Genomic DNA, 18,017 nt, shown 5'->3' on the forward strand with positions numbered 1-18,017 from the left:
ACTACAACTTATCAATTTTGTGTAATTTTACCAATATGGAAACTTTTTAGACAATTTGATTTAATTACATACATAAAGTACATAACCAGCTTTAAATCCACATATTTTATAAGTTATTTCTTCTTTTGATGAATTTTTGGTTTCAATCACCAAAAAGATTATGTCAGATACTTATGAATATACAGATTTAAAAGAACAACCCAATATTTTCCACAAACTGAAACGAATAAAATTATTGAAAAGGATACTTTCATTTGGAGTTGTAATTGGGATATTATTATGGGGATCTTCATTTTTACTAATAACGATTGATAATTTTATACTGAAATATGGTTCAGCTCCAAGTCAACCTTTTTTAAGTCAAAGTCTACCACAACAACTTTCAGAGGTATTTGTAAGTCCAAATGATAAACCACATAATTTTGGTGATAAAATTCCATTAAATAAAAAAATATATGATGATCATGTGTTGTACCCAAAAATTCATGAAATTCAGTGGATAAAAGAACCATCTTCTATATACGATGATAAGGGAACTTATGTAATAAAAGAAGAAGATAAAGATAAAGGATTTAAAGTTGTTATTAAATCAATAGCTGATGAGAAATATGAGCATACTTTGATTGAAAACTCGAAATTTGAATACAAAGATAATGAATATACTATTGAAAAATATATTGCATCACCAAATTTACAAAAAGTATTATTACAAACAGACATTACAAGTAATTGGAGATATTCCTCATTATCATTATATTGGATATTGGATGTTGAAAGTAAACAAATAGAACCAGTTTTTAATGAACTCGAAAAAATATCAACAGTTTCATGGTCTCCCGACTCATTAAACGTTGCATTTATATATAACAATAATATTTTTCTTAAAAACTTAGAAAATAATGTAATAACTCAAGTTACAAAAGATGGATCAGAACAAATTTTCAATGGTAAACCAGATTGGGTATATGAAGAAGAAGTATTTGGAACAGATTTAGTATTATGGTGGTCACCAAAGGGAGATAAATTTACATTTTTAAGATCAAATAATACAGAAGTTCCTGAATTTATTATACCTTTTTATGCTCAAAATGAATTTAAAGATTATCCAGAATTAGTTAAGATTAAATACCCTAAAGCTGGGTATCCTAATCCAATAGTTGATATTTTAACTTATGATTTAACTAAATCAAAATTAATAGCACATGATTTAAAATCCGATCATATTGAAAATTCAGATAGATTAATTACTGAAGTAGTTTGGGTAAATGATGAAATTCTTGTCAAAACTTCAAATAGAGCAAGTACATTACTCGAGATATTCTTAATTAGTGATAAAAAATCTAAACTAATTAGATCACTCAAAGCAAAAGATACTTGGTTTGAAATAACCTCACATACTTTATACATCCCAAAAAACGAAACAGTTGGTCGTAAAAATGATGGATATATAGATACAGTAGTTGAAAATGGGTTTAATCATTTAGCATATTTTTCACCACCTGATAATCCAGAATATAGACTATTAACAAAGGGGAATTGGGAAGTTGTTGGAGGAGTTGGTGCTTTTGATTATAATACAAATACAGTTTTTTTCACAAGTACTATAAAATCATCAATTGAAAGACATATACACTCAATTAATCTTTTAGATACTACTAATAATGGATTACCTTATGTTAAAGATTTGACTGCTAAAGAAGGTTATTATTCATCATCTTTTTCAAGTGGTGGGAGATTTTTATTTCTTTCTGATTTAGGACCAAATGTACCAACTCAAAGAATCAATGACCTAAAATTGGGTAAAAATGTTAAAACTATTGAAGATAATTCTGAATTTACTGAAAAATTGAGAAAATATGTAATACCAGAAATCAAATTTAGTACAGTAGAATTAGAAGATGAAAATGGTGAAAAATTTTTAGTTAATGCTCAAGAAACATTACCTTTAAATTTCGATAAAAAGAAAAAATATCCAGTATTATTTTTCATTTATGGAGGCCCAGGATCTCAGCAAGTCACTAAACGATGGGGTGTAAGTTTTAGTTCATTAGTTGCTGCTGAATTGAATGCAATTGTTGTAACATTTGATGGTAGAGGTACTGGTTTTAATAATTTAAATTTTAAGCTTGGGTCCCAGTTCAAATTTATTGTGAAAGATAAATTAGGTAAATATGAAGCTGCAGATGTTATAGCAGCAGGTAAACATTGGGCTAAAAAATCATATGTTGATCCAGAGAGAATTGCAGTTTGGGGTTGGTCATATGGTGGATTTTTAACTTTAAAAACTTTGGAGAGTGATTATGAAGCACCAGTATTTAATTATGGGGTTGCAATTGCACCAGTTACAAAGTGGAGATTATACGATTCCATTTATACAGAAAGATACTTAAACACTCCACAATCAAATCCAGAAGGTTATCAAATAGGATCAATAAATAATATAACAAATTTCAAACATGTTAAGAAATTTTTCATTGGTCATGGTAGTGGAGATGATAATGTTCATATTCAACATTCTTTACAATTATTAGATGAATTTAATTTAGAAGAAATTGAAAATTTTGAATTTATGATATTCCCTGATCTGAATCATGGTATGAATTATCATAATGGTAATAAAGTTGTTTTTGATAGAATATTAAATTTTTTGAGAAGAGCTTTTAATTGGGAATTTGTATAATTTATTTAGACAATAAATGTATTATTATAGAGTTAATTATCTATCATAGATTTCATAATTCATAACTTCTATAACTCTTATAATTTTGTATGTACCAACTGTTAAATATAGTTGACACGTGATTGATTTTTCACCAAAAAAAAAAAAAAAAAAAAAAATTTTTNAAAAAAAAAAAAAAAAACAAAAATTTTTCAATTTTATTACATCTCATTTTACTATCTTTTGTATTAGACTTTCTTTTAACATCTTCAAATCTCCAATTGAGTAAAGAAAAACCATACCACTACTACAATGATTATTTTCCAAGACGTTATTTCAGGTGATGAATTATTATCAGACGCTTACGATGTCAAATTAGTTGATGATGCCGTTTATGAAGCTGAATGTGCTATGGTTACTGTTGGTAATGGTGATATTGATATTGGTGCTAATCCATCAGCTGAAGATGGTGATGAAGCATTAGAAGATGGTGCTGAAACTGTCAACAATGTTGTCTATTCATTTAGATTACAACAAACTCAATTTGATAAAAAATCATTTACTACATACATTAAAGGTTATATGAAAAAAGTTAAAGCTTATTTAGCTGAACATGATCCAGAACAAGTTGAAAATTTTGAAAAAGGTGCAACTAAATATGTTAAAAAAGTTTTAGGTTCTTTTAATGATTGGGATTTCTATACTGGTGAATCAATGGATCCAGATGCTATGATTGTTTTATTAAATTATAGAGAAGATGGTACTACCCCATACGTTGCTATTTGGAAACATGGTGTTAAAGAAAACAAAATCTAAGGAAGTTTTAATTACTGCTGTGCAAAGATATATATTTAGTATATAGAGAAATCATAATATTTAATTCAATTCAAGATTTTTGTTGTTACTTTTTAACTATTGATAAACAAACATTTTCTTTGGTAATTTCTGAATCAATGTACCAAAATAATTCTACTTCGTATTGATCATTTAGCAATGACCTCAATGCATGAGCTCTACTGTCATCTATCAATCTTCTAGCTTTTAAACCATATTCGTGTCTTTGATTAGGTGTTAACACCAGCTCCTCCTCGTTTTTACTTTCATTCTGTACATTTTCCGTACTATTGCTTGATCTTTTTCTTTCTTCTGTAATATTTACTGCCCATGAAACCATTTTTTTCAATTTATTGAATGAATCAACGGATTTGAAACCATGATCATACAAGAACTGTTTAGATCCAGGTAACAATTGATCATGTGAACAAACATGTCGACAACACATTGCAATCAATATACCACCAAATTGATTATTTTCTACAATTGAAGAATTTAAAATCAGCTTTAAAGTTAAATCAGTAGCTGCTCCACATAAATGTTTCGAAATTGCAACTATGTTTCGTGGCTTAATGTCTTCAATAAATTCGTCTAGCTTCAAGTCTTTGATGTCTATTTTAGCTCTCTTCACTATAGGATTGAGATCATAAGGCTCTGAATCTTGTATAATTTTTGAATCACATTTTAATCGATTGTTTCCTCTATCTATTAATCCGTATCCATAACAATTAGTACCCGCTAAATTATCATGAATTATACATTGATTGACATATCTTGATAATTCGGCTTTTCCACAGCCATATTCCATATAAAAAGTGTCTGTTGATAGTAAATTTAATCTTTTTAAATTACCTATTAGTGATGATTGTTGAAGGACATGTTTCTGATAGGTCTTTTGTTCTAGCTGTGTTGTTAGTCCTGGATGTTCACATATGTGCAGTTTTAATGGCTCGAACTCCATTTTATCTAGTAGGTCTCTATAATATTGATCATTAAGTGTTTCTGAATCTTTTTCAAGCTCAAAGTCTTTGGAATTCTGTAAGGTCGAATTGATATTAAGTTGGAACCAGCGGTTTCTATCAACTTTTGGTTTTGCATTACACTTCAAGACATGAGTGTCTAATTCTTTTTCCCATACTGTATGATTTGGATTTAAAGGACAAGGGATTCTTTTCTTAGTATTTGATGATTCATTGTCATGTATCATATGTTCTGAGCAGTACCTGTTCTCTTTCTTTCTCATCATTCGACATTGTTTCGTCTTATTTTTTTTAGTCACAACGAACTGACATTGATAAGCTATTGGATTGTCTAATTTTTGTCGCTTTATATCTGACATTTTTGTTTGTTAAAGAGTCCATTCTGTATGATATTAAAAAACCACTTAAAAAAATAAAAAAATATTTACGAGATTATTTTGATCTCATCACTATATTAATATTTTGCAACTAAATTCATTAACAAGATAATTATTGAAGATGAAATCCACGAATCAAATGTGGAAACTAGACTTACTAGAAGCAAAATATGAAGATTTTCCACCAAGATTCCCACATACGAAAAAATTACTATTTGCATTGAAACATAATAATAAACTTATCAAGAAACTACCTACAAATAAAGAAGATGCTCAAAAGGAGATATTAGAGTTGAAAACTCAATTTTTTGAAAATAAATATCACTCAGCGTATAAAAAATTAGAGAAAGAAATAAATAAGATTATTAAGCTAAAATCGCCTCCTTCTGATGAGTTCAAGAAGGAAGAATTTATAAATCAATTAATTACATCAAAATTAATCAAATCCATCACAACCACAATTTTGCTAAACAAACAGCTAAAATCAAATCCTCCAGAATACATACCGAACAATTTACAAGAAATAATAAAAGACAAATCTAATCCTTCAAATCCTTCTCAATTTTTCATAAAATATTGTCAAAAATCAAAAGATGTAAATAACTACTGTTCAAATATATGGAATAATAAAAATGTCAAAACTATCTTACAAGATATTGAATGGAGTTTTAAAATGGTAAGGGGAAATTTAAGCAATCATGATATAGCCGAAAGAAGTAAACAAACGGGCAAAGAAGTCAATGAGGATAAAGAAGATGAAGAAGACGAAGAGAACGAAGATACGGAGGAGGAGGATGAAGTCGAAAGGGACGATCATAAAGAAGAAGAACACTCAGAGAATGAATCAGATATTGAGGAACAATTTGAAAAATATGCTGCCTATGATAATTTAGAAGGTGCTTCAGATGAAGAGGATGAAGAAAATGGAGAAGAATTAAACTCAAATATAAACTACAATGAAGTTACTGATGAAGAACCATCAGAGGAAGAGGACTCTGAGGAATCAAGCGACGAAGAACTGGATGATTCTGTTGATGATTTCTTTGAAGAAGAGCCACCTAAGAAGAAAGCTAAAAAAGACAAACAAGAAGATAAATATGAATTACCAGAATTAGCACAAGGGTATTATTCAGGAGGATCAGATGATGAAGATGAAGACGTTGATAATGATAAAGTAGTAAAAGAAATAACTCAACAACGTAAAAACAGAAGAGGACAAAGAGCAAGGCAAAAAATTTGGGCTCAAAAATATGGTAAATCAGCAAAACATATTGTAAAAGATATAGAAAGAGTTAAAAGTGAAAGAGAGAAAAGACAAGAAGAATTTGAAGAAAGACAACGTAAAAGAGAATTAAAGGCAAAATTAGCATTAGAGAAACAAAAACCAACTGGTTCTAATTCTGAACCTTTAGGTGAAAGAAAATCAGTAACACCACAAATACCATTTGAAGATAAAAAAATTCATCCTTCTTGGGAAGCTAAAAAACAAGCTGAAGAAAAATTAAAAAATGTTAAATTTCAAGGTAAAAAAATTACTTTTGATTAAAAAGGACTATATTCATAATAAATGATAATCAATTTTAAAATTTGATTTTAGTTCTTCTTCAGTTATTGGATTACACCATGACTCTCCTTGAATTATAAAATGATAATGACATTTTTCTGGTTCACTAACAGACACTAATTCAGGACCTTCACCACATATAAATTCAATAGTTGCTGAACGTTTTGGACCATTCCAACAACGATCACCATTATTATAATAAAGTTTATCATTCTTGTATTCTTTAAATTTACCAATGAAAACATCATCTTGATTTATACCATCTAATAAATTAATTCTATAATTGTAACCACCCAAATTTTTTGAAATTGTTACTTGATCATAAGCTCTTAATATATCATTTGGTCCATAATTTAAATTTAAGTTTGATTTGACTATTGAGATTTTTTTCTCAATTTGTTCGAGTTCTTTTTCTAGGTTCTCTATTTTGTGAGTTAATTCATTCTGTGACAAATTCGAATGATATTCAATTACCGATTTTTTAAGAAATGTGTTAGCAAAAAATTGGAAATAATAATGTATCATATTAAATATTGTTGGTGGTGAATGATGGACAGAATCTTCTGCTGTACTGCTGTGTGGTATGGATTTGGCTTTTTCTATCAAATTGTTTATTAATTTGTTTGTTTCGTGAATATCCTCTAATATATCTTCTTCTTTGTTTGACACATATTCTTGGTACTTATGAATTGATTCTTTTACAGCAGGATCATTAAAATTGGGATTAAAATTTTTGGACAAAACTTCCAAAATTTTTTCTAAAGCTTGAACTTTTGATTCTTGTTTTAGTATATCTCTCTTATGTGAATTTATTCTATCAACCAATCCATCAAAATGATCCCGTAAACCTTCAAATACAGAAATATCTTGCTGATCTAATTCTGAATTTTCAAATTGAATTTTCAATTTGTTTAGTTCCATTCTTTTTTCAGGTATTTGTCTCTCGAATTTATGTAAATTTTCAATCAATCTCTTTCTCCTATTTTGAGCTAATTCAATTATTTTTTGTTTCTTTTCAAGTGCTTTATTGATAAAACTTAATTGTTCATTTTTATATTCTTCATACTGACGATGAATTTCTTCACACTTGTTTTCACAACCTCCAATTTTATATTCATCTGATCCATCACAACAAATATCATAATCACAAACTCCATCATTTAATTTAAATTGATCTATATATCCTGGAAAATGACCGTTATTAGCGCAATAAAATTTATATGGAGGTTTGGGGCATGCGTTTGTTCCCGGTTCATCTGATCCATCTGGACAATCACATAAATCATCATTTATTTGATCATAATTTAGTATTATTGAAGAATCATTTAGACAATGCCATATTTTGTTACCATTTTCATCAATTGTTGGTTCATATAAATGTTTGTTTTCGGGACTGACTCCAATTATATCAGCATTTGTTAGTGACTGTATCAATGTACATAGTAGAAGTTGTCTGAATAACATTTGTGAAGTTTGAATAGATATTAAAATAATATTTGGTTGTAAACTTGATTATTGAAATATTTCAATAAAGGGTGAGATTATATTATACAGGATAATTCTAATTGTTGCAAAATTGTCTATTCAACAAAATTTATCTATTATTAATCTATACGAATACATTGCCCATTAATTGATTTATCTTTCAAAATATCAATAGCTTTATTAGCAACATCATCTAAAGAGATTGGTTCTAAATCACTTTTAACTTTCAAACCCATATCAGTTTCTTTAACTAAACCAGGTAATAAAGCATTAACTCTAATTATATCACGTAATTCATGAGATAAACTTTTTGTAAATCCTAAAAGACCAGCTTTTGATGCTGCATATACTGATGTTCCTGATATTACATGATCTGTGTAAGATAATATTGAAGATATGTTTAATATCGATGGATTTAGCTTCTTTTGTCGTATCATATCTTTGATGAATAACTGACTAAGTATTATTGCTATTGTGAGGTTTAGATTTATGGTATCTGAGATTAATTGTTGATCTGTTTGATGTAGTAATGAATGAGTAGTTATACCTGCACAATTGATGAGAATAGTTGGTGGAGTAATTGATTTTCGTAAATTTTGCACATCTGTCTCCAGTTTGATGAGCAGTAGTAAATCAATTGATCTATAAGAATGTGATTGGTTATGATCAGTTGATAATTGATTGACAGATTGTTGAAGTAGTTCCTCATTTCTTGCTAATAAAGTTATTGAAGCTCCATTTAATGCCAATTTTGATGCAATTGCTAAACCAATTCCTCTTGAACCACCAGTAATTAAAGCATTTTGACCTTTAAACATGGAACATTGACTGATCTAAGGTTGTGGACCTATGTCACTAATCGAATCTTTGATTTCGTCTAGACCAATAACTCAAAATTTAAGGTACAGTCTTTGGTAGTGCAAATTTGTACGTGTTTAGTTAGTTTTGTTTACATTTTTAAATAAATTTATTTTTTTTGATCTCAATAATAATCAACCAAACTTTACATCTAAAACTATATCAATCACACCCTCAAACTTACAATGGTATGCTGTTTACGATTTTTATAAATTAAAAGTTCTTTCATGAATACTAACTTGTCCTTTTTTTAGTCACAAAATACCAAAACATATAGAGATGCATTTGCACTTTTTGATAAAAAGGGAACTGGTAAAATCCCAGTAGAACATTTAGGAGATTTATTAAGAGCAATAGGACAAAATCCAACATTAGCAGAAATATCAGAATTACAATCTACAATAAAAGGTTCTGATTTTAATTTTGATCAATATCAAGAAATTATAAATCGTCCTGATGGTTTCAAACCTTTAGGAAATCCTGAAGATTATATAAAGGGGTTTCAAGTATTTGATAAAGAACAAACTGGTTATATTGGAGTTGGTGAATTGAAATATATTTTAACTTCAATTGGTGAAAAATTAAGTGATTCTGAAGTTGATGAATTATTAAAGGGAGTTAATGTAACATCTGATGGTAATGTTGATTATGTTGAATTTGTCAAATCTATATTAGATCAATAGATTTAAGTTAAATAGATTAATATATATTTGGGTAATTTAGTTAAAGGGAAACTTGACTGGTGGTTGTGTTGTATTACAATGTGTAAAATCTCTTTAATCTGAACTTCTATAATATCTCGCACTAAAAGTATACGATTTTCAAAACACAATTTGAATCGTTCTAAAACCAGATCAAATATGTCAGAACAAATATCACAACCACAATCAAGTATACTACGAAGTTTTCCAACAGAAGGATCTCTACGAAATAATCAAAGATTCCATTTATTCCCCAAAGATAGAATAGAAGCATTAGCAACCACATCAGGATTAATTGGAATATTTGCAGGTTTTTATGATGGTATACAAAAAACTTCAAATAGATATTTAGTAGAAAATGGTCATAGATTACCAAGAACAAAAGGTGGGTGGTATTTCTATCATAAAAGAAAGAATTATGAATTAATTGTTGGTGGTACTTCACAAGCCATCAAAACAGGATTAAAATTTAGTTCAATAGTTGGTTGTTTCTTTTTATTAGAATATAGTTTAGATTTAATAAGAGGACAAATTGATTTTTTAAATACTACTATTGCTGCTGCTTTAGGATCAACTATATATACAAGATATAAACAATTAAGTTATATTCAAAGTAGGAAAATGATAATAAAGGGAACAATAAGTGGATTTATTTTAGGTATAATACAAGATTTATTAATAAATGCAAGAAATGGTAATGTTTGGTATATAAATGAATATAAAAGAAGATTTAAATAATGAGTGATGCATTCTTGTTTTATAAATAGTTTTATGTTTTGATTATTCTTCATCAGAATCATCTAAATCAGGTACTGGATATTTTAATAAAGCAGCAATACCAGTTAATTGATTTAATTGTATACCCAGTTCATGTAAACTTGAAAAAATATAAACTTTTGAACCCATATTTTTAGCTTGTTCTACAAGATTAATATATTCTCTTCTAGTTTCAATATCATCTGATCTAAATAATTCATCAGATATCATTAAATATCTTATAGCATCCATATTTAATGCCTTTATGATTTCTTCTTTACCATACCATGCTCTATCATCATCATCATTAAGAGCTTTTTGAAATTTAGTTAATGCTTGACTTTCTTCTAAGAATTTTGTATCTGCTAATTTTTTAGACAGTTGTTGATCTTTTAGTATTTCTTCTAATCCTTGTAAATAACCAGTTGATGAATGAGTTACTAATATTTTGTTTTTATTATTTAATATTGATTGGAAAACCTTTGTATCTTTAGTTGATGATGAATTTTGCATATTTGTACATTCTTGAATTAATTTTTCATATAAAGTTTTAGCTAAAAATCCAGGTGATGCTAATATAATAACTTTTAATTTATTGAAATCAAAATGTCGAATAATTCCTTGGATTATCATATTATAAAATGAATTTAATGCTTTATCTAGTTCTTTTGTTCCATAGTCTTTATTTTTTCTCGGTATTGATTTTTCAATTTTAGATTGTAATACTGTCATTTGTTCAGTAACATAACATAAATGAGCTACTCCCTCCTGAAATATAACTGCTCCTATATCAGCTTTTTTCTCAATTGAACATAATTCATCTAGTAATGTCATATCATATTCATCCCAACTTGATTTAACTATACTTACTTCTTTATTTAATTCAATTTCTGCTGTATGATAACTATTTAATGGTATAAATTCTTGTTGTAATAATGATTTCCCATTAATTCTCATTGTTAAATCACTAGCTATATAATCAATATCTTCTACTAATAATCTTAATTTTACTAAAATTTTCTCCATTTTGGATTTTCCTTTAGTTATTTGATTTTGATTACCCTTTTTAACATTACGATGAGTTAATAATTGTACTGTATCTCCCTTTTTTATTAAATTGTATAAGTACCATAAATCTTCTGAATCTTCGGGTATTAAAGTGACAGCAACGTTTTTATCTTTTAATTTTACTTTATTTTTAACTTGCATTTTGGAATAGTTATGTTTTGAGTGTTTGGTTGTATCTTTAAACTATTAGATTTTGAAATATTAATTTAAAGTTTTTCTCTTTGTATCATTTTTCAATTTTGCAGTAATTTAGCCAATGACATCATACACCAAAGTAATCAATTAAATTTGAGTTTGTATGAATAGAGAAGATATTAAGCTCTTCAGGATATCAATTTGACAGATTTAATGTATTTGAATCAACTCAAACTTTATACTTTATAGGAATTTGTAAGCTGTCAAGTGTTTGCAGAAAATTGGCTACCAAATACCCCCAAACTTTTTTAGCCTTGCGCTGAGAAACTACAAGATAAAACATATGTATAAACGAATAAATTAATCTGTCTATTATATATTAACTCCTAATTTAAAATCTGTAACTTTTCATTTGTTTTTAATCTCATTATAAATTATATACATATCATTAAAAATACTCAAAAATTCAATTATGCAAGTAACTTTTTCTTTTTTCCTGTTAATTATTAATTTTAATAGGTTTCTCCAATAAATGACCCATTCTTTCAATTTTGGTACTTAAATAACCATCAATTTCTTTACTTTTTATACCATTACCATTTAATTTACCTTCAATACTCCAACTTAAAGGAATCATTGGAATTCTTTCGATAACTTTAATTTCTTGATGTTTACCTTCAACTGCTATAATTTTATCAGGATTATTTGTTAATAATTTAATTTCTATCAAACCTAAATCTAATAATATAGCAGTTGCTAATGAAAAATTTCTTGCATCAGCTGGATGTCTTAATATTAAATTTGCTTCAACTGTATCAGCTCCTAAATCTTGTAAATTATATGCTTTTAATTTTTCTCCTAATCCAATACCTCTACCTTCTTGTCTTAAATATACCATACATCCATGACCTTGTTCTCCCATAATTTTACCTGCTTGATCAAATTGTTCTCCACAATCACATCTTGCACTCCATGCTGTTTCTCCAGTATAACATTCAGAATGTATTCTTACTAAACTAGGTAATGAATAAGTATTTTCATCAATTATTAAATTTCCATGGGTATCAAATTTTAAATTATGTTCTTTATTATTTGAATCTATAAATGAATCTGCTATATTTCTACCTGGTGTTAATTTACCAATATATGCACCCCTTGTCATTCTATCTTGTTGTGATTCACCAGGTTGTTGTTTAAATAATGATCTTGATCTTATATCTTCTCCAAATACTATAGCTAAATGTTCTTTATTATCAATATTATTTTCATATAAATGTAAAAAAATATCAGGACCTTGAGTAGTTGGTATACGAGCTCTTGCTATACATTTTACTATTGGTAATTCATTAGGTAAATTTGTTTGATTTCTCATATCTTGAGTTATTATTGGTGGAGGTTGTGGAGTACCAATTTGTTTTGATTGAATAGGTAATGTTGAACTAGATGGTCTTGGAGTTACCATGGGAATTCTTGTAACATCAGGTATAAAATGTTTAGGTAGACTTCCATTAGTTTGATGTTGATGTTGATGTTGATGTTGCTGTTGTATATTAGTATTCCTATTTGAAGGTTGAGGATGTTGTAATAATGACATGATTTGTTCAGTATTTAAATTATTTGACTTGAGTAAACTATATAATTGTAATTGTTTTGAATAATCTAATTGAAATTGATGTATTTGATGATTTGATATAGAAGTATTTGGTACTGTATAATTTGAAAAATTATTACACAATTGATAGTTCGAGTTCGGATTTTGAAGTTCTTCCTTTAATTTTTGATTTATATTAACGACTGATCTATCTTTATTAAACTTCTTACTTCTTTTAGTAGTAGTAGTTGGAGTAGTAGTTGTGGTTGTTGTTTCTGTATTATTATAATTATTATTAATATTGTTAATTATATTAATAGTCATTCCCCCACTATAGATTTTTTTTTTCACTGTGTGTAAAAATGATTTTTTCTCGTACTATTTAAATTTTGTAATTAGTAAAAATTAAATTATTAATTACTAAATAATTAATAATAAATTGTTTAAGTGGTAATTATGACAAATGATGTTAAATAAATTAATGATTTTTAATTTTCAATTGAAGATATTGAAATCTCTTATTTTTGAATGATATCTCTTGAAAATTAATTTAAAGACTTATAATTAACTTATGAATAGTATAGATCTCAATGTTTTTACTTGTTTAGTTTTAACCAATTATTAAAAGAATGTATATAGAAATCTTTCAAATAGTATTTTGTGTTACCGATTTTGAAATATGATATGATCTCTCAATGACAATATATCAATTCAGTTCCCAAGAATATGATATATTAAAAAGATTGAATAAATTGTAAAAACTATTAAATGAATTGAATTTTTTAAAGATGAATCAAAATTGTTTTTAAAATTGTGGAATTTATAAATTTATAAATTTATTTAATAAATAAGAAATTTATAATTACCCTTCAAAAAATTTATCTTAATAATTTGTAAATTTAAGGGAATCTTTAGATTTTATATAAATAAAAGTAATTCTTTTGAATTAGATTTGATGATGTTGAAAGATTATTAACAAAATGATATAAATATATGAACTCAAAAATCATTCAATAATTTCCCCCATAATTTCTCAAATATTTTTCATATGTTAATTGTTTAGTAATAATATGTAACAATTAATAATATAATTCCGTAAGTACATATTTAAATACTGAAATTTTTTTGTTTAGTAATTTATAATTTATCCGATCTTAAATCCGATACCTACTTTATTAATATTTTATACCATTACTTTATCATACTAAGTATGATTATAAATTTTAGAATATCTACAATCGCAATACTGTATTTGATATATATATATATTAATATCAAATTAATCATTCTATATAGTTTTTATAAAATCTATTAAATCTTGTTCATTACAATTTTCTAAATCTGGACTATATCTACCAACAGGTAATTGATGTTTTAATACTAATATAGTTGGGATTTTATTACCAACAACATAATCCATCATTAATTCTCTACCACCTTGAGAATCAGCTAAAATATTAACCATATAAACAGGTTCTTTACCTAATGGATATTTTGATTTATCAGATAATATTTCAAATAATGATTGAGTTATTTTATTTGTTTTTGGAGTTGCAGTTGTAAAATTTAATAATAATGGAGGTTTAACATTTATATAATTATATAAATCTTGTTTTTGATCTATCCAAACATCTATTATTCTATTATTTGTTGTAAATTGTGTTGGTGATGGTGGATAAATTAATCTTTGAGTTTGTGCAGCTTCTTTCCATGATTTAAACCAATCTGATATTGAAAAATTTCTATTAGTGTTATAAAATTTTGATCTTTCTATTGATTTTGATAAAGTTCTACTAAACATGTTTGAGAATTGGATATACTTGATTTTGTAAATCTTGAATTGCTAAATATTTTAAAAACATGTTGTCAAATATCCAGGGTGTGTCATTTATAGTTTTGCTTTATTAGTGTCTAGACATGTATTTACACGACTTTATATTTTCTATATACATAAGTTAAAATTCTATTCATTATCCTCCCAACCATCTTTCCATCTTTGTTTCCAAAATTGACAATTAAATTGAGGTTTACCTAATTTTTTATTAACGTCATTATGAGCATCACATAACCATTTACCAAAATCCTCTTGTGTTTGAGTTTTTGGTTGATTTTTTTTAATATAATTTTTAAAATCTTCACCACAATACCAACATGGATAAAAACCTGAAAATAAATTTATAAATTGTTTGAGCTCTGTTTGTTGTTTTGTAGTGGGTGTTTCAGGGTATGTTGCTGCTATTGAATGTAATAATGTCCATGATGATTTACCTAATTGAGAAACATCTGGTGGTTCTTCTTTTGGATATTTTAGTTTGAAATTGGGTTTTTCAGATGATTCTGTAGGTTGTTTCTCTTTTTGAGTTGAAGATGAGATTGATTTCCCAGTTGCAAATTGAAAGTCCATTAATGTATTACATGTTCGACAACTATATATTTCAAATTGTTAGTATATAAGTTTATTTGATTATTAATTCAATTTGTAATTACATACGGTTTGCCATCTTTATAAATTATTTTTCTACCAGAAGCTCCAAATTCGGGTAATGCTTTGGGAACATCTTCAGGTGTTGACTCTTCCGTTGTAGTTGTTAGCGAAGGCATTTCTACATTAAAAGATCGTTGTTGCACGAAGTGGATGTAAAAGATGATAGATTTAGTTTTTTTTGTATAGAATTATTTTGAGCGGTGTTTACCACTTAAATTTATTATTAAATGCAAATTATTTTATTTATTCTATAAACTTCAACCAACTAAATTTTAATTTAATTTTCATTTTTTTTCCTTTTTCAAACCTTCTATCAATTTTTGCCTTTTCTCTAAAACAGCATCACATAATTCTTTAACCTCTTTCGTTTTTATAGCACTTTTAGCAGTATAAAATTGTTCTAAATCATAAGTTATACCAAATTTTAATTCATAATCATAAGCAGTTTGAATCATTTCAAATTTATCAATATCTTTTACATATCTTGCTTCAATATTTCTAATTTCTTCATAATCAAACCATAATTCAACCATTTCTTTTGCAAATTCAGAATTATATGGTTCTATTATAGTTTTTAAATATTCTATAGTATCTTTTTCTCTACGATGTTTTTCATTTTTATTTATTCCTGCAAATGGGGTTATATCTCCTACTAAACATTCTGCTATATCATGAATTATTGCAATTTTAACACATTTATCTTTATTTACTGTTGATGGTGGAACAATCATTGATAATATAGACATTCTATACATATGATCAGCAATTGATTCTGTTTCAAACTTAGGTATACCATGATCCATCCATCCTGTTCTTTTTTGGAATTTTAATGATGATATAATTTGTAAAAATGCAATTAAATGATTTATAGGTTTTGATGATTTTAAATCTGGAGTAATTAAATCTTTAACAAATTGAGGTATAGCATCTTGTGGTTTCCATTGATTTTCACTTAAATCATTTATTGATGTCATTTTATAAGTAGAGTTATGAAATGATCTTGTAATTGTTGGGATAGGTGTTAGAAAATTTGGAAATCTTATAAATAATTTAATGGAATTTCTAGATGCTATATGCATTTAAAATTAGAATTTATGAATTATTAATAATAATTTATTTTTTTTGGTATATGTGTTTGATGACTCCCCAGATTTTTCGAAAGTCAAGTTGAATCTTGATGGTGAATTTGTAGAAATGATTGATTATTGATTTGATAAAAAGGTATTAAATCATTAGTCTTTTTTTTGGTTGTTAGACTTAAGTTTTTATTACAACCAAAATTGATGGAATGTAAACAAAGAAATTAATTACAGATGAGTGCTATTTATGTACAGGATAAATTTTCAAGATACAGAGTCCTTCTCTTTATCAAAAAGCTCTACAAACTTATTCTTTCATTCACGAAAAGTCAAAATTTCATTAAAGTATACAAAAGGTTTTTTTATTAATTTACATGCTTAAGCAATTAATTCAACAACACCACCAACAGCTCTAATTTTTTCTTCAGCTAATTTTGAAACAAATCTAGCTTTAACAATAACTGGAACTTCTGGCAATCTACCTTTACCTAATACTTTACCATAACCATGAGCTAAAGTATCAATAACTGGAGCAGCTGATTTTGATGATGATTGTAAATATTCATCTTTTTTATCTGATTCAATTAAAGTCCATAATTTATCTAAATTAATTTCTGGTCTCCAAAAATGATTTTGTTGTTTATGGAAATATCTCATACCAACTTTACCAAAATAACCTGGATGATATTTATCTAAATTTGTTCTATGATGATGGAAACCACCAGCTTTACCTCTACCACCTGGATGTTTTCTGTGTTTACCAACTCTACCTTTACCGGCTATAAAATTAAAGTTAGTATTATGCATTCATTTTTAATTTATGAGGTGTATCGGATTGGATTAGAATGATCTATGGTTTATCGTGTACTTTGAATTTTTGACATATTAAACTTGATTGACATGCGGTAGATTTCAGGAATTATATTGCTACATCCTATTGTTATGTGGTTGGCTGTCTTTTCTTTCGTTTTTGTTATCTGATTACTCTGAATGGCCCAAATAAAAATTTGACAAAATGTACTATGTAATGACTTTTACTTGCATGTCTTATTGATATTGATTTAGTAATTTCATCTCATAAATCTTCTTTGATATATCTCCCATTCTATCTCTTCTTTCCAAATCCCTTCACTCCTCATTGAATTTGTTTCATAAATTATTACATACCAGAAACATTACCTCTGTGTTTTCTGGTTTTAGTTAATCTAGTAGGCATTGTATATGTGGATGATGTTTGATTAAGATTGAAAAAATTCAAAAAAAAAATTTCAATTATAATTTTGTTAGTCAAAAAATTTCAATAGTAAGAAGCGAGAGAGTGTGTGAAAGTATCTACTAACAATACTATTAACTATTACATTCATTACAAGAGGCTACCAAATTACATGTTTGTGTTATATTATTTAACAATACTTAAACTTTTACATACTTTAAATATTTGATAT

At 26.9% G+C, this 18,017-nt stretch overlaps 14 protein-coding genes across 14 annotated transcripts; 5 read left to right on the forward strand and 9 right to left on the reverse strand. All coding sequences in view use genetic code 12, as the record gives it.

Annotated features, from left to right (window-relative positions):
* Positions 1–160: 160 nt before the first annotated feature.
* On the forward strand, positions 161–2,680 carry DAP2 (Dap2p; the record flags this gene model as incomplete). The annotated part of the gene is made up of 1 exon (XM_051764635.1): positions 161–2,680. One exon carries the CDS (start codon positions 161–163, stop codon positions 2,678–2,680), a length of 2,520 nt encoding a protein of 839 aa, XP_051618029.1.
* Positions 2,681–2,971: 291 nt separating this feature from the next.
* TMA19 (Tma19p) lies at positions 2,972–3,475 on the forward strand (the record flags this gene model as incomplete). Its single annotated transcript, XM_051764636.1, has 1 exon — positions 2,972–3,475. The coding sequence occupies one exon, from the start codon at positions 2,972–2,974 to the stop codon at positions 3,473–3,475; it is 504 nt and encodes a 167-aa protein (XP_051618030.1).
* Positions 3,476–3,560: 85 nt separating this feature from the next.
* KGF54_003989 (tRNA:m4X modification enzyme) lies at positions 3,561–4,832 on the reverse strand (the record flags this gene model as incomplete). Its single annotated transcript, XM_051764637.1, has 1 exon — positions 3,561–4,832. One exon carries the CDS (start codon positions 4,830–4,832, stop codon positions 3,561–3,563), a length of 1,272 nt encoding a protein of 423 aa, XP_051618031.1.
* A 157-nt stretch (positions 4,833–4,989) lies between these two features.
* Positions 4,990–6,396, forward strand: BUD22 (Bud22p; the record flags this gene model as incomplete). The annotated part of the gene is made up of 1 exon (XM_051764639.1): positions 4,990–6,396. The coding sequence occupies one exon, from the start codon at positions 4,990–4,992 to the stop codon at positions 6,394–6,396; it is 1,407 nt and encodes a 468-aa protein (XP_051618032.1).
* A 12-nt stretch (positions 6,397–6,408) lies between these two features.
* Positions 6,409–7,878, reverse strand: KGF54_003991 (uncharacterized protein; the record flags this gene model as incomplete). Its single annotated transcript, XM_051764640.1, has 1 exon — positions 6,409–7,878. One exon carries the CDS (start codon positions 7,876–7,878, stop codon positions 6,409–6,411), a length of 1,470 nt encoding a protein of 489 aa, XP_051618033.1.
* Positions 7,879–8,018: 140 nt separating this feature from the next.
* On the reverse strand, positions 8,019–8,717 carry KGF54_003992 (3-oxoacyl-[acyl-carrier-protein] reductase (NADPH); the record flags this gene model as incomplete). Its single annotated transcript, XM_051764641.1, has 1 exon — positions 8,019–8,717. The coding sequence occupies one exon, from the start codon at positions 8,715–8,717 to the stop codon at positions 8,019–8,021; it is 699 nt and encodes a 232-aa protein (XP_051618034.1).
* A 225-nt stretch (positions 8,718–8,942) lies between these two features.
* MLC1 (Mlc1p) lies at positions 8,943–9,440 on the forward strand (the record flags this gene model as incomplete). The annotated part of the gene is made up of 2 exons (XM_051764642.1): positions 8,943–8,945; positions 9,012–9,440. The coding sequence occupies 2 exons, from the start codon at positions 8,943–8,945 to the stop codon at positions 9,438–9,440; spliced, it is 432 nt and encodes a 143-aa protein (XP_051618035.1).
* Positions 9,441–9,617: 177 nt separating this feature from the next.
* On the forward strand, positions 9,618–10,196 carry KGF54_003994 (uncharacterized protein; the record flags this gene model as incomplete). The annotated part of the gene is made up of 1 exon (XM_051764643.1): positions 9,618–10,196. One exon carries the CDS (start codon positions 9,618–9,620, stop codon positions 10,194–10,196), a length of 579 nt encoding a protein of 192 aa, XP_051618036.1.
* A 42-nt stretch (positions 10,197–10,238) lies between these two features.
* KGF54_003995 (ribosome dissociation factor) lies at positions 10,239–11,423 on the reverse strand (the record flags this gene model as incomplete). The annotated part of the gene is made up of 1 exon (XM_051764644.1): positions 10,239–11,423. One exon carries the CDS (start codon positions 11,421–11,423, stop codon positions 10,239–10,241), a length of 1,185 nt encoding a protein of 394 aa, XP_051618037.1.
* A 493-nt stretch (positions 11,424–11,916) lies between these two features.
* On the reverse strand, positions 11,917–13,011 carry RIB1 (GTP cyclohydrolase II; the record flags this gene model as incomplete). Its single annotated transcript, XM_051764645.1, has 1 exon — positions 11,917–13,011. The coding sequence occupies one exon, from the start codon at positions 13,009–13,011 to the stop codon at positions 11,917–11,919; it is 1,095 nt and encodes a 364-aa protein (XP_051618038.1).
* Positions 13,012–14,296: 1,285 nt separating this feature from the next.
* On the reverse strand, positions 14,297–14,809 carry KGF54_003997 (uncharacterized protein; the record flags this gene model as incomplete). Its single annotated transcript, XM_051764646.1, has 1 exon — positions 14,297–14,809. One exon carries the CDS (start codon positions 14,807–14,809, stop codon positions 14,297–14,299), a length of 513 nt encoding a protein of 170 aa, XP_051618039.1.
* A 162-nt stretch (positions 14,810–14,971) lies between these two features.
* ERV1 (flavin-linked sulfhydryl oxidase) lies at positions 14,972–15,609 on the reverse strand (the record flags this gene model as incomplete). Its single annotated transcript, XM_051764647.1, has 2 exons — positions 14,972–15,434; positions 15,500–15,609. 2 exons carry the CDS (start codon positions 15,607–15,609, stop codon positions 14,972–14,974), a joined length of 573 nt encoding a protein of 190 aa, XP_051618040.1.
* A 168-nt stretch (positions 15,610–15,777) lies between these two features.
* On the reverse strand, positions 15,778–16,572 carry KGF54_003999 (5'-deoxynucleotidase; the record flags this gene model as incomplete). The annotated part of the gene is made up of 1 exon (XM_051764648.1): positions 15,778–16,572. The coding sequence occupies one exon, from the start codon at positions 16,570–16,572 to the stop codon at positions 15,778–15,780; it is 795 nt and encodes a 264-aa protein (XP_051618041.1).
* Positions 16,573–16,950: 378 nt separating this feature from the next.
* Positions 16,951–17,788, reverse strand: RPL28 (60S ribosomal protein uL15; the record flags this gene model as incomplete). Its single annotated transcript, XM_051764652.1, has 2 exons — positions 16,951–17,351; positions 17,740–17,788. 2 exons carry the CDS (start codon positions 17,786–17,788, stop codon positions 16,951–16,953), a joined length of 450 nt encoding a protein of 149 aa, XP_051618042.1.
* Positions 17,789–18,017: the final 229 nt, after the last annotated feature.

This window comes from Candida jiufengensis, assembly GCF_024610255.1.
Source record: "Candida jiufengensis strain CBS 10846 chromosome Unknown scaffold1, whole genome shotgun sequence".
In the NCBI taxonomy this organism is placed as follows: domain Eukaryota; kingdom Fungi; phylum Ascomycota; class Pichiomycetes; order Serinales; family Debaryomycetaceae; genus Lodderomyces; species Lodderomyces jiufengensis.